Here is a 12,773-nt window from a genome sequence, read left to right on the forward strand (position 1 = left end):
TAATAAAAATTTTGAAATCACAGAAGTTTAAAAGATAATTCGCTCTAGAAATAATGTTTTTTCTTTCATTTTTTTTGAAAGAACACCATAATTTTTAAAGAACATGATAAAAACTTTTTATATTTTAATAAAATATGTCTGCGAGTAGCGATTTTGTTACAAATTCATTTTTCATTACAAATTCATTCTTCATTACAAATTCATTCAATTTCATTTTAAAATTAAATGTTTTGGTGACCCAAATCCATGACTTTCCAGGATTTAAAAAAAAAAAAGCTCAAATCATGAAAAATTTTGTTCAATACCGAAATTCATGACTTTCCAGGCGCGCGGATACCCTGAATATTTATAAGTACGTTATCAATAAATGGCGACACATGCGTCCTAATGATGAGCTCGGGTGTCAGAGTTTGGTACATTGAATGCATCGTATGAAAATTATTTTGTATGTGTATTTTTAGATTTTTAACACCATGCATACTTTTTGAGATATTCTGCCATTTCCTTACATTTTGGAGATCCTATTGTAGGGACTTGGAGAGGGAGAGCTCTGGAGTTTTCCCTCGAGCTAAGGCTACAGCTCTAAATTTTCCTCACGATGTTCCAGCAATTTCATTGTACCCTACAGATATTCAAGAGGCTAACCACACTGTAACAGTATTACCCGTTTGCAAAGTTGGTGTAGAAAAACTATTTTTGGCATTGAAATACATTTATAATGAATTCAGATCAAATAGAGGGTTGAGACTCTAATCTGGAAGGAAAAAAAATCCCCGTTTTCTCTGTACATATTATATACAGTACAGAACCTGTTATCCGGAAATCAGAAAACCGGAACGAAATTTGATACATTTTCCAGCCATTTTTTAAAAAAAAAATGTTTTTTTCCTCTTAAGATTTTTGGATTTTTCTTTCTTTTTTGAAAGATATTTACCTTACCATCATTTTGGAAATAACCATTAGTGTATTACTTCATCGTTTTTTCTTCTTTTTAAGATTATTTCCAAAAATTTTTTTTTAGTTGGGTTTAACAATGAAAAAACGGCTTTTTGTAGCGATTCAGAAAACCGGAAAAATCAGTTATCCGGAATAGTGATGGTCCCGATTGTTCCGGATGATCGGTTCCCTAGTGTACAATATAGTTAGAAGAAACAACAATTATTGTGCTCTTGTGTGAGCTATATTGGGCTAACTATATTTATTAGTTTTAATTGCTGGATAAACAGCTTAAGATACTTAAATAATGCTATAGTAAATGAAATAGTTTAGTACAGCTGAAATATAATCTTTAAATATCCTATAGATCGAGCTTTGAGTAGTCACCTTTTTTTGAAAGACGAAAAAAAAAATTCCCTGCATTTCAGGTGATTTTTGAATTTTCTGTATTTTCCAGGTTTTCCGTGTGGAGTGGCAATCCTGAAATATGAAGAAGGATTTATTTCTTTTCTTAAGAATGAACTAATAATTCAACTGTAAATTAAATTAGTGTTTTCTGTGTGAGTCGATGATTAGGTTATTGTTTTTTTTTATGCTCCTTCTTATGATAAAAACATTAAATTTAAAATCTGAAACTCAAAAGTGCACATAAATATATATAAAATTGACAGAGCCTTGGAGGAGCTGGAGCTTTAGCTCATTATGTGGAAGCAGAGCTGGAGCATCAAAAGTTTTTTGGTCCCAGTGCTATGGTATTAACAGTATAGCCCAGCATGATAATACCTCCTATTCTGGTTCATAAGTCATATCAGCCATAAGCAAAGGGTTAAAAAAACAAGTCAGAATAAAATATTTAAAAACACTAATGATTATCAAAAGTTTTTAAACAAAGTTTCAAAAACATTATAATATCATAGAGGCAAACTTTAATAATTATAAGTAACTAAACATTTTGAGTTAAACTTTAGATCTTATTCCAGTTTTATTAGTTTACAACATCCTACTGTGGATGCTTTTGATTGAGAATATAAAAAACTTCTAACTGTGGTTGAAAGACAATTTTTCACACAACACAAAAAAATTTGAAAGCATTTAGAAATGCTATAAGATCCTATTAAAATTTGTGACTTATTTTTTATACTTTTTATAAAAAAATTTCTTTAATGAAAGTGGATAATTATTGTTAAATATAAAATTTGCATTGTATGTGATTTTTAATATATTTTGCAACAACAAATTGTTTTATTTCTTGAAAAATCTGGTGAAATTTCAAGTGATTTCAGATTTTATAAATATTTAAAAACCACTGATATTGAGTATAATTGTGACAATTTTTTATCAGTTTAAATAGTATAAAGCACAATATTCATTTCATAATTTCTTTCAGTATTTTATAATTTATAATTTTTTTTTTAAAACTTGGTAAGCAATTCCAGATTATCAATAAGAAACTATGTTTATAGAGAATAATACTATCAAACTATAATAATTGGTGACCTTAAATAAAAAAGAATTGAAATTTTATGTTAAATAAACATATAGTGTTGATAATTTTATTTGTGACAATGTATGATAATTTGAATTTCATAGATCTCAACATTTCTAGTGAAATAAGAAAGAAATTATAAGTATAATAATCTCAATTCCTAAAATAAAAACTGTCGGAAAAAAAGTACTTCGCTGTCATGTAGCACCTAAATTAGTAAACTTAAAAATTCAAAAAATTAAAATGTACAAAAGATAGAAATAAACAATGAGTAAAAAACATAAACAGGTAAATAATAAAAATCATGTTTTTAATTAACTGTGACAAAAATTGAATAAAAACCTATAAAACAATTTTTAAAAAAATAAGACTAAAATATCGATAGTTTTTAAGACGTAATTTATCTTGATTTGTATTTTCAATTAATTAAAACAAAATTACAAAAATTACATTTTACTCATAAATTCGACGAATGCCTGAATTTTTTTTTAAAACAAAAAAAATCTGATTACTTTCAGTCAAAAGAGTTAAATATTTTAAATATAGATAAAAAAATATGTAAAAACTAGAGTTTAAATCTTCTTATGCACTATATTCATGGAGAATGAAATTTCTTTTTCAAAAAATACAAAATACTAAAACTTTCCTTTCAGAAAAAACTCAAACACAGAATTGTTTTAATTACACTATCTTTCAGTTGTCTACGATGTTAATTAAAATAATCATCCCTTTTTTCCAAGTAGTAATTTATAAAAGTCAATCAAGAGAACAAACATAAAAAATTATTACAAATAAAAAATTTTCAAAAAACAAAAAAATAGATATCACAACTTGTAATTATGAAATTTGTAAGCAAGTTCATGAGTAACTTTAAAATTAATGTTTAGATCCATGCTATTTTGCAAAAAATTTTAAAACAAAAGAGAGCTTTTTTTAAGTACACAAAGTATGTACAGTAAAATTGCAAAAACTTTAACATACAACCTAAGTCTTTGATACAATTTATATTGCCTTTAACAAAACCCTTATGCATTCATTAGAAATTGCATAAACATTTATGTTCTTTTGAAAATTATAACAGCCTAAACCAGACTGTTATAATACTTAATGCGTCCATAACAAAATTGCATAAAACATTAATTTTTAAAAAAAAATTATAACAATCTAAATTATTTACATTCAGACTGCTATAATATCTTATTTGAAATTGCATAAACATTTATATTCTTTTCAGACTTATAACAGTCTAAGATATTTACATTTTTATAACAATAATAAAATGCAGTACAACATTCATTAACAGGAAGTGAGATTCTGAATTCCAAGACTCAAAAAAGCTGATACTTGCATTAGGAAGACCAATATCAAGAAAATATAATTTGATAAATGAACACAGTAAGAATTCAGAGATTGATATGGTAAGTGAATTTAAAACACAGATTTTATAGAAAGTGTAGAATTTATTTGCAGGCAAAATAATCCTAGTAATATTACACATTGATTATATTATTTTGAAAAAATGTTTCCTTAAACAGTTGCATGGGGGATAATTTAACTACTTTAAACAGGGTGCGTAGCCAGGTTTTTCAACAAAAAATCATAATTAGGATCTGTGCAGCAATAAAAATAATTTTTTCTATTGTTTCAAATTCTTAATTTATAAACATAAAATCAAAGTTCAAAAACTTTACATAATCATGATGAAATAACTAGTTGACTATAAATACTGCAGAGAGAATTGTGAAAATCATGCATTTTTTGTAATTTAAAACGACAATCGGCACGGCAGAGAAAAAAAATATCTTTTTAAAAAAGTTAGAAAATTGAGCACTTTTTACAAACCCCTGACTAAAAGAAGCACCTTTAAGCACTTTTTTAAAAACGCTATGCACCCTGTTTAATATTAATTTTGAATTAAGTGAGTAAATATATAAGTGTTTCATTTATTTTTATTCTTATAAATATATCCCCCTGGCAGAATTTTCTAGAGCTTTCTACGACATTTCTCTCTGGTACTAATACATTTCCGAAAGATATTTTTAATAGAAGCAAAGATATATGTTACTACTTTAAAGTAACAGAAGTTTCTTTTGTTTATAAAAAGAAAGCCTTCGTGTATAGAATAGAACAGTATCTAGTCTTTTTTTAAATTATAAATGTAAGAATTTTTTTAAAATCTAAATATAAAAGAATACATATTCTAATATTATAGACGATATTCTCCTGTTCTCAAAAATATTTATATCGTTAACTTTTTATAAAGTTTTGTTATTTAGAAATTACTTCTTATAATATCAATCTGAAAGTCTAGCTAAAGCCAGTCATTGCGGAATTTTTTAATTCTCAAAGAAAAGTAGAAAAAAAAATCACCAGCGTTTATTACACCTCCGATATGCGAGAAAAGCATTTTTTAAAATATAATTCCGCAGTTAGAAGAAAAAAAATCTGCAGATAAAAATTCCCAAACTTCTTTGCTTCCCAAATAAAAAAGTCTTTCTGCAAGAACTCTGTAATGTTCTGCAACAAAATGGCCATGTCACCACGATTCTGCAAAGAGGAAATGTATTAGGCTAGGCTCTCTTCAATTCTACTATAGGTTATATTGAATAATTCAAAGTGACACTTAAAATTCTTTTATTCTTTCTAAACTTACCACTTTCTAATCTTATTAAAATCTTTTTTTCCTTCCTTTCACCAATTAATCAATTTAAAAAAATCAAAGATTTTATTCTATTTGTAACACATAAATGCTGTCAAACATAGATAATTCCTAATTTTGCACAGTTTAAATTTCTTTCTCTGTCTTTGGGATTCTGTATGAAAATTTTGTAATGATTTTAATTTTATATTAGATAATTAAAATTTTTTCTTAGAGTAACAAATAGAAACTGAAGCAGGGGTCTGTCCAGGCTAAATCTACTACCATTTAGTGGTACCTTCACACATTCAACTTTAGGAAAAATGGTAGTTTCACAAAATACTTTTCCTTAAAATTTTATTTTTGTATCCCGTAAAAAACGATAAATCCAGATTTTTACCATGTTTTTGCGTTGATTTTTAATTTTCACACACAAAAAAAGCCTTCATGTATAGAACAGAACAGTATCTATTTTTTTAAAATTATAAATGCAAGAATTTTTTTAAAATCTAAATATAAAAGAACATATATTCTAATATTATAGGCAATATTCTCCAGTTCAAAAAAATTTTGTAAAGTTAATCTTTTTTAAATTTTTGCTACTTGGAAATTACTTTTTATATTATCAATCTGAAATTCTAGCTAAAGCCGGTCATTGCGGAATTTTTTAATTCAGGCTCAAAAAAACCTAGACAGACCCCTGTGAAGATATTTTAAATATCGGATGAGATTCTACAAAAAAATAAAATGCCCTCAAACTTCTCCGTTAATTCTTACTGAATTCATCCGAGATAGTTTAAAATTTCAATATGAACAACATGCAAACTTTTCTTCCTTTTTTTTCTTCAAACCAAATGAGAAATATCACCCGTGCAAACATTCTAATGAGAAATGATTGTCCATCCATAACTTCTTTTTTATCTACAAAGAGAATCACAATAATTTAAAAAGACTTTCCTTTTAACCACAAATCATTTGCCATTCACTTCAAAACGTTGCGGACTTAAGCATTTATTACACTCTCTCTCCGGAGACGTGCTCGCGGAGCAGTGATTGGAAGAGTTTTCCGCCTCTTTGGAAGTCCAATCGCAGTTCCTTCCGCATTGTCTGTGCTCACTAGAGGGGGCGGAGAAGCTTCCCCTGGAAGCCCCTAGAGTCTGTTGGCAATTATTTTGATTGAAATGAATGTATGGGGTGTGGTTCACCGCCTGTGGAATGTCGGATGAACTCTGTGTTGAGCAGAAGTGTTGATGCCAGGCAAGAGACGCATCATCGATGGGGCCGCTCCAGGACTGTCGGCCGCCCGTGTCCTGGTTGACGTTGACTATGGTGCGGAAGTCGAATGAGGCGGAGCGTTTGTGGCGGCAGAGATTGGGTGAGGTGCAGTTCTGGTCGCAAACTTTGTCTGGAACATAGCAGGTGAGTTTGTTTCCTTCTATATTGGCATGTTCACCACAGATAAGTTTCTAAGAAGGAAAATTACAGCATTACAAGATGTACGATTTTTTTAAGCAATACAATTTCATGGTGCCTATCCAGATCTCTCAACAAAAAATAAGCACCTTTTAAGTACTCAAAAAATATTCTTAAGCACTATATACAGTAACAAAATGTAAAATAATTTTCAAAGATTTTTACATCATCATGATAAAATAACCAGTTTCTGACAAAGAACTCTTTTCTTAATTATATTAACCATTATAAAAAGATCAAGAGCTTTTCGGTTCGATATCAGACAGCGGAAAATGAAGCCTGAAATTGAGAATATTTTGCGAAATGTAGCAAGAGTTGCACATGGAGTGCAAGAATCTCAGCAAATCCAGCTCAGTATATGCACATGTAGCCCTGCAAATATTTCATCAGACAAGCAAAATGATTGGCGATTTGATATGCTACGGACCAATGGTTTGCCAAAATACATTGTGAAAACATTGAATAGAACAATGTGAAATGCAGGCTTTTGCATAATACGCGGTGAAAATCAAAATGGCAAAGAAAAAAAATTTCAATTTTGAGAGAGGAAAATTAAGTATTTGAAAAGTGATGATGTTTAAAAAAAAAACTGAATGGAAAAAGCACCTTTAAGGGCTTGTAAAAACGAAAGTCGAAAATAAGCGCCTTTACACACTTTTTAAAAACTCTATGCACCATGAATTTGTTAGAGTAAACATGGCTACAATCTTTACATATCAAAATAAAGTTAATTACTAAAATTGAAAAAAAATTTAAGATGAATTCAAGACAATGAATGTATATCTAAATAGGCAGGTCATTCTAAGATGTTGTATTCAAAGGATATTGTGATCAAACAGTACTAATTATTCTCACAGCATCCAAGCCATTGTATTTGAATTTTTCTCAAAACCATAAATATTGGTACAAACTTCAAAAAGAAGATAGAGCAGATCAAAAGGATGGAGAAATGTATTGTTATTCATAAATGGGAAGAGATTTTTTTAACCAACAGTATTTAACAACTTACAACCCTGTTTGGAATTTTTTAAAATAATAAAAAAATGATTCTTATTTTTTTTTCTGTTTAGGCAAGAAATAAAAAATGTAAAAATTGCAACCATGAATGTGTGCTACCTGATTTCATTCATATTCATAGCCAATTGCCATCCACATTGAAACTAAAGAACGAACAAGTTTTTTTTTTCAAGGTTTGCGTAGGACAAAAGCAGCTATTTAATAACTCTTTATATATACATATAATGATATTTACTACTTTCAAATATTTTAAAAATAAGTGATAAATTTGAAAAGCATTTTCACAAAAAGTTTTTTTTTTTGGAGTAGGTCGAAAAAAGATGTTGTCCTTGAAGGTTCAGATAATCCAGTAAATCGGCGTTCTACTGCATTTAAAAATTTTTATAGTAAGTAACCAAACCTTCTCCAACTCTTCGCAAAATTTAAAAATTCCTTGTTTTTTAGAATTAATAAGGCACCTCTGATTAGAGAGATTTAATGAAATGGAATAATTGCAGTGAACACTTAAGAAAAAGTTCAATTTAAGGCAAACAAATTTGTAGAGGATTAAAATAGTTAAAACATATCTCTACATCCAAGTTATTTTTTTAAAAAAAAAAACTCCTCACCTGCATTTGAAGAAGATCCTCTCTCTTTTTGTCTAATTCCTTCTCTTGTTTAGCTTTTTCCTGTTCCCATTGAAGTCTTTCTTGACTTAATTTCTCCTGGATGTTCCTAAGCTCTTCCAACTGTTGATCTGGCCTATAGCGTCTTCTTCCGAACTCTCTGTTTAATCACGATTTTCAGATATTAGTATTTTATTTAAACATTTAAATAAAATAAAGCATTCCCTCAACAGCCAAAGGGTCACGGAGATCTAAGTTCTATTATTTTAACAGAATTAATTAAAAAAAACTAAAAAAATAATAGAAAAATTTTAATGCCCAAAGAAGGGACGCTCGTCATTCAGGTATCAGTAGAGCAGATTTGTTGGCCACTCTTTCAGGGGCACCCTATTAGTTTGTCAACATTGCTCTCACAGTAAGGAGAGAGAATGAAAGAACATTCATGCTTTAACCAGGATTTGAACCCAGAACCTTTTTGATGTGAGGTCAGCTCCCTTACCACTACACACGCCGGTCGACAAAAAAAAAAAAAAAAAAATAAAAAAATCACAATTATAAGAATATAATATGAATTAATTTATAATAAATACCCTAAATAACCCTTATTTTGAAAAAATTCTTCTAAATTACAAAATAACCGGATTTGGGGTAAAAATTACATTTTAAACAGATAAATCTATTAACAAAGAAGACATCTGCTTGAAATCAGTTGTTAAGGACGGTGGTGTACAAAATAATCTAAGATTTGATTGCACAATGTTTGAACACTCTCGTATAAATAAAAGAGAATGCATATAACCTGGTTATTAGCACAAGGCAAAAATTTTAATCATTGTCCCATTTTTAACATGAAATCACATAGTCATGCAGTTTTTTAAATGTAATAACAAAAATAATCTGCCAACATTTAACATGAAGTTTTTATTTGGTTGCTTTTAAAAGCATTAATGACAAAAATGATGTTCTGATATTCTAATTCTGATATTCTAATTATAATGAAAGAAAGATAAAACCATAAAATTTACATTTTGTGAAACATGCTATTTTTTTTTACATTTATAGGAAGTAAAAAAGAAACTTACTTTCGATAAATTGAAAGATGATGATGTAGTAAGCTCTGAAAATAAATAAATAAATATTCAGTGAAAAGCAAATGAAAAATATCACAATGAATGAATTTACCAAATTAAGTTTGACGACTAAATTCTAGGGTTGTAATGTAGCTAGTCTCCTCACGGTGCACCCTCGGTAACCCTAAATCTGCAACAGCTTTTTCCAAGATCGTCAAAAATATGGCTAATTTGTACAATGCAGCGGTGATTGTGAGCCCAAGTCAAAATTCCGGAAAATTTCTTGAGTTAAAAAAAAAAAAATAAACTTTAAATTTAAAAATTAGAAAAAAATTTAAGCAAGTTTTTTTTCTCCTTTTTCTCAATATTTCTTGGTTTACTTAAAATATATTTAAAATTTTACACATACCTATACCATTTACATATACCCATGATGACCTGGAGAAGTAATTAAAATTTACAAATATTTCTTTCTTTCTTGAGTTTATGATTACAATAACTATTTACTGATAAAAAATGAATATTAATCATGAATATAAGCTTATAAAGTATCTGGCTCTCCCTTACAAACAAATAAACTGTGTTTTTAAGTTCCACCTTTGAAAACTTGATTTTCGGAAACTTCTGCGATCTAGGATTTTTTTGAAACATCTGGACCTTCGATCTCCGGAAACATACGGATCACTGCTAGCGAAAAATCCGGATTTTTTCCAGAGCACAATCAGCCCTGACAATGCTAATGCAAGCTACATGTTCTGTTTGTATAACAGGCCAGGATATGACCGCTTTGTAGTTGGATGACTTCCTCGCACTATCTCCTTACTTCACTCAAGTAGAGAAATATTGGAGAAATCATGGTCTAATGCCCTAGCAGCCAAATAACTGGCATATGATAATAAGTTAATAATTTGAATTACTACTCTGCTAAAAATGAATAATTCAGTCCCTTAATTTTAAAAAAAAAATTATTCAGAAAAAATGAATTCAACATAATGCAATAAAATGAAAGAGAAGTAATTACCGTAACTGATGCAAGAAGCTGATTCAATTCAGCTAGTTCTTCTAAACGATTAAAACCACAAGGTGAGGATGAATAGTTAAAATTACTTCCACTGGATGAGCTTTCCTACAAAAAAAACCAACAATCAGTCAAAAGCCTACAAAGCAGACAGCATTTATTTAAGAAAAATATACCGGAAGTATATTGGAATATCTCAAAATTTAAAAATGATATTCATGACAAAGTAGCATTTTTTTTAAAAACTAATTTATTGGTAAGAGATGAAAAATAAATTTACAGTAGAGAACCATTTATCCGGTATCCAGATAACCGGCAAAATTTTTGATCGGTTTTCCCGCCATTTTAAACTAGAACGATTATGAAAAAAAGCGGAAATGAACTCATCCTTGAAGCTGAGTAGAGGAAAATGTAAGGAAGGGGAGAATTTTTTTCCCCGTTTACCCAGAGAAACGTCATTTCCTTCGTGACCTTGAAGGCAGGGAAGGGAGGAATGTTTTATTTTCTCCTTTAGGCCGTCAATCAAGCTCAAGGGTGTGGCATGCTGATTTCGTTTTCTGTTTAATTTACGAGGGGGGGGGGAATGCATTGCATGCATGTCAGTGAACAGAAGATGAAAAGGAAAAATATATTTATCTATTTGACATCGATTAATAAAAATAAAATCTTTTTCTTCTGAATAAACTCAAGTGCGGTATCATTTGGAAGTTTTTATTGATGTGGAATCACATCTGCTGTAATTAAATATCGAGTTTTTATTAATTTAAACATAGGATTATTTTAAGAAGCAGATTGCAGTTTTGTTTTTCTGATTCCACTACGTTTGATTTTTCCTTTCTTTTCACGATAAATTTCGCACTCAATAAATTAATTCTTTTTACTCATAAATTTTATCATTATGTTTTTTTTTTAAAATTCCGTTGATCTTGCCTTGTTCCGGGTTTCAATATTTATGGTAGTGCCTTTTTTAACTATCGTTTCGGTTCGATAATTTTCAAGTGTTTTTTATTTAGATTAATAAGTTTTCCTTTTATTTTATCGTTTCCCCCGTGTAATTAGGTATGAAATGCATCGCGTTATTTAACCTTTGGTTTTGTTTATATTAGTTAATTTAGGAATTGTAATTATTTTTAGAAAATAAATACGAGAATTTTGTATTTTTTAATCTTGTTTTTCTTGTCTAAACTTGCAAATTTTTTATTCTCTTAAATATTATTTTTTTACCATTTTTTTTTTCTTTTTAAAGTTAAGAGTACCTTTCTTTTTTCTCTTACTTTATGCATTACACTTTTTCCTTGTAATTCGGGTTCGATAAAACATCGATTAACGACACTTTTTGGTCGATCCAGAAAACCGGGAAATTCGGACATCCGTGATAGCGATGGTCCCGAGCATCCCGGATAATTGGTTCTCTACTGTAATTACATCTCTCCTCCTAATATTACAACACAAAATGCAAAACTAGATAAAAATGCGATATTTGTGACTTGCTGGTAAAGCAAAAATTTATTATTATTTGTGAAAATATGGTATTGCTAACTGTGACAAACTATAAAACAACATTTGCAAAATAACCACCATTGAACAAGATTGATATTTAACAAACACACAGGCAAATATATCAGCTGACATGGTCTGATACATAGCAGATGATACACATACAAAAGTTTCTTTCAAATTCTATCATTTCACTAGCATAAGAAGTCTTAATTAACAATATTTTTAGGCAAAATAGAAAAACACATCATATTTCTGGTTCACACCTAAATCAATTTGCAAGTACAGAATGTTAACATACAATTCATGATTTATCAGAAGTTTTACACATTATATTATCAGACAGTCAGAAATTACTACTTACGGGAGTTTTAGCAAGTGGAACAAATTTCAGGTTAGGTGCTCCTTCTGGTTTTGCCTTCAAAATAATTAATTTCATTAATATTGAATTTTTATATTAAACACCAAATTTCATAAATAATGACTTAAAATTGTAGTATGTAGAGTAATTGGTTATTAGAACCCTTAAGAAGCATTTTAAACAGTAATAATTGTTTGTCAAAATAGCAATAAAATACAACTAAACATATATATAATGAGAATGTAACCACCAAAGAAATTTTGCCTTTGGGAAAATTGTTTCCGATAATAAAGGATTTTGCTCTAATTTTTTTTTTAAAAAATATTAACAATGAGACATTTTTCAAACTAAATAAATATTCAATTTATAAAAACTAAAAAATGCATGCCATATACGCTAAGTAATTTGACAGATAGGAAAAAAAAGAGAACTTTTTCCAGGAATAATTTTTCAAATTGCAAAGACATCACACTTCTTTATATTTCCTAAAATAATACACTTCCTTATATAATATATCCTTAATGTATAAATTAAAGCCTGCTTATTAGTAAAAAAAAAACTCAAATAAAAAATATACCAGCTTCAGTTTAGAAAAATTTGTGAGTAAAAATTGGTTTTGCAACCATAACATAATTAGTATAAATTTTACAAAACAATATGTAAAAAGCGATT

At 28.8% G+C, this 12,773-nt stretch overlaps 1 protein-coding gene across 7 annotated transcripts in view; it reads right to left on the reverse strand.

The window, feature by feature from the left end:
• Window positions 1–5,054: 5,054 nt before the first annotated feature.
• The window catches only part of LOC107443134 (uncharacterized), a 317,712-nt gene continuing 309,993 nt past the window's right edge, over window positions 5,055–12,773 (reverse strand). For all 7 annotated transcript variants that reach the window (XM_071181668.2, XM_071181666.2, XM_087161827.1 and 4 more), the window contains 5 exons: window positions 12,105–12,158; window positions 10,247–10,351; window positions 9,238–9,272; window positions 8,159–8,315; window positions 5,055–6,526 (listed from right to left, as the gene is read on the reverse strand). In XM_071181668.2, the coding sequence (XP_071037769.1) occupies window positions 6,032–6,526; window positions 8,159–8,315; window positions 9,238–9,272; window positions 10,247–10,351; window positions 12,105–12,158 (846 nt within the window). In that variant the 3' untranslated portion in view covers window positions 5,055–6,031. The remainder of the gene's footprint in view (window positions 6,527–8,158; window positions 8,316–9,237; window positions 9,273–10,246; window positions 10,352–12,104; window positions 12,159–12,773) is intronic.

The sequence above is a fragment of the Parasteatoda tepidariorum genome, chromosome 4 (assembly GCF_982258835.1).
Source record: "Parasteatoda tepidariorum strain Cologne lab strain chromosome 4, Ptep-v5.0, whole genome shotgun sequence".
Lineage (NCBI taxonomy): Eukaryota > Metazoa > Arthropoda > Arachnida > Araneae > Theridiidae > Parasteatoda > Parasteatoda tepidariorum.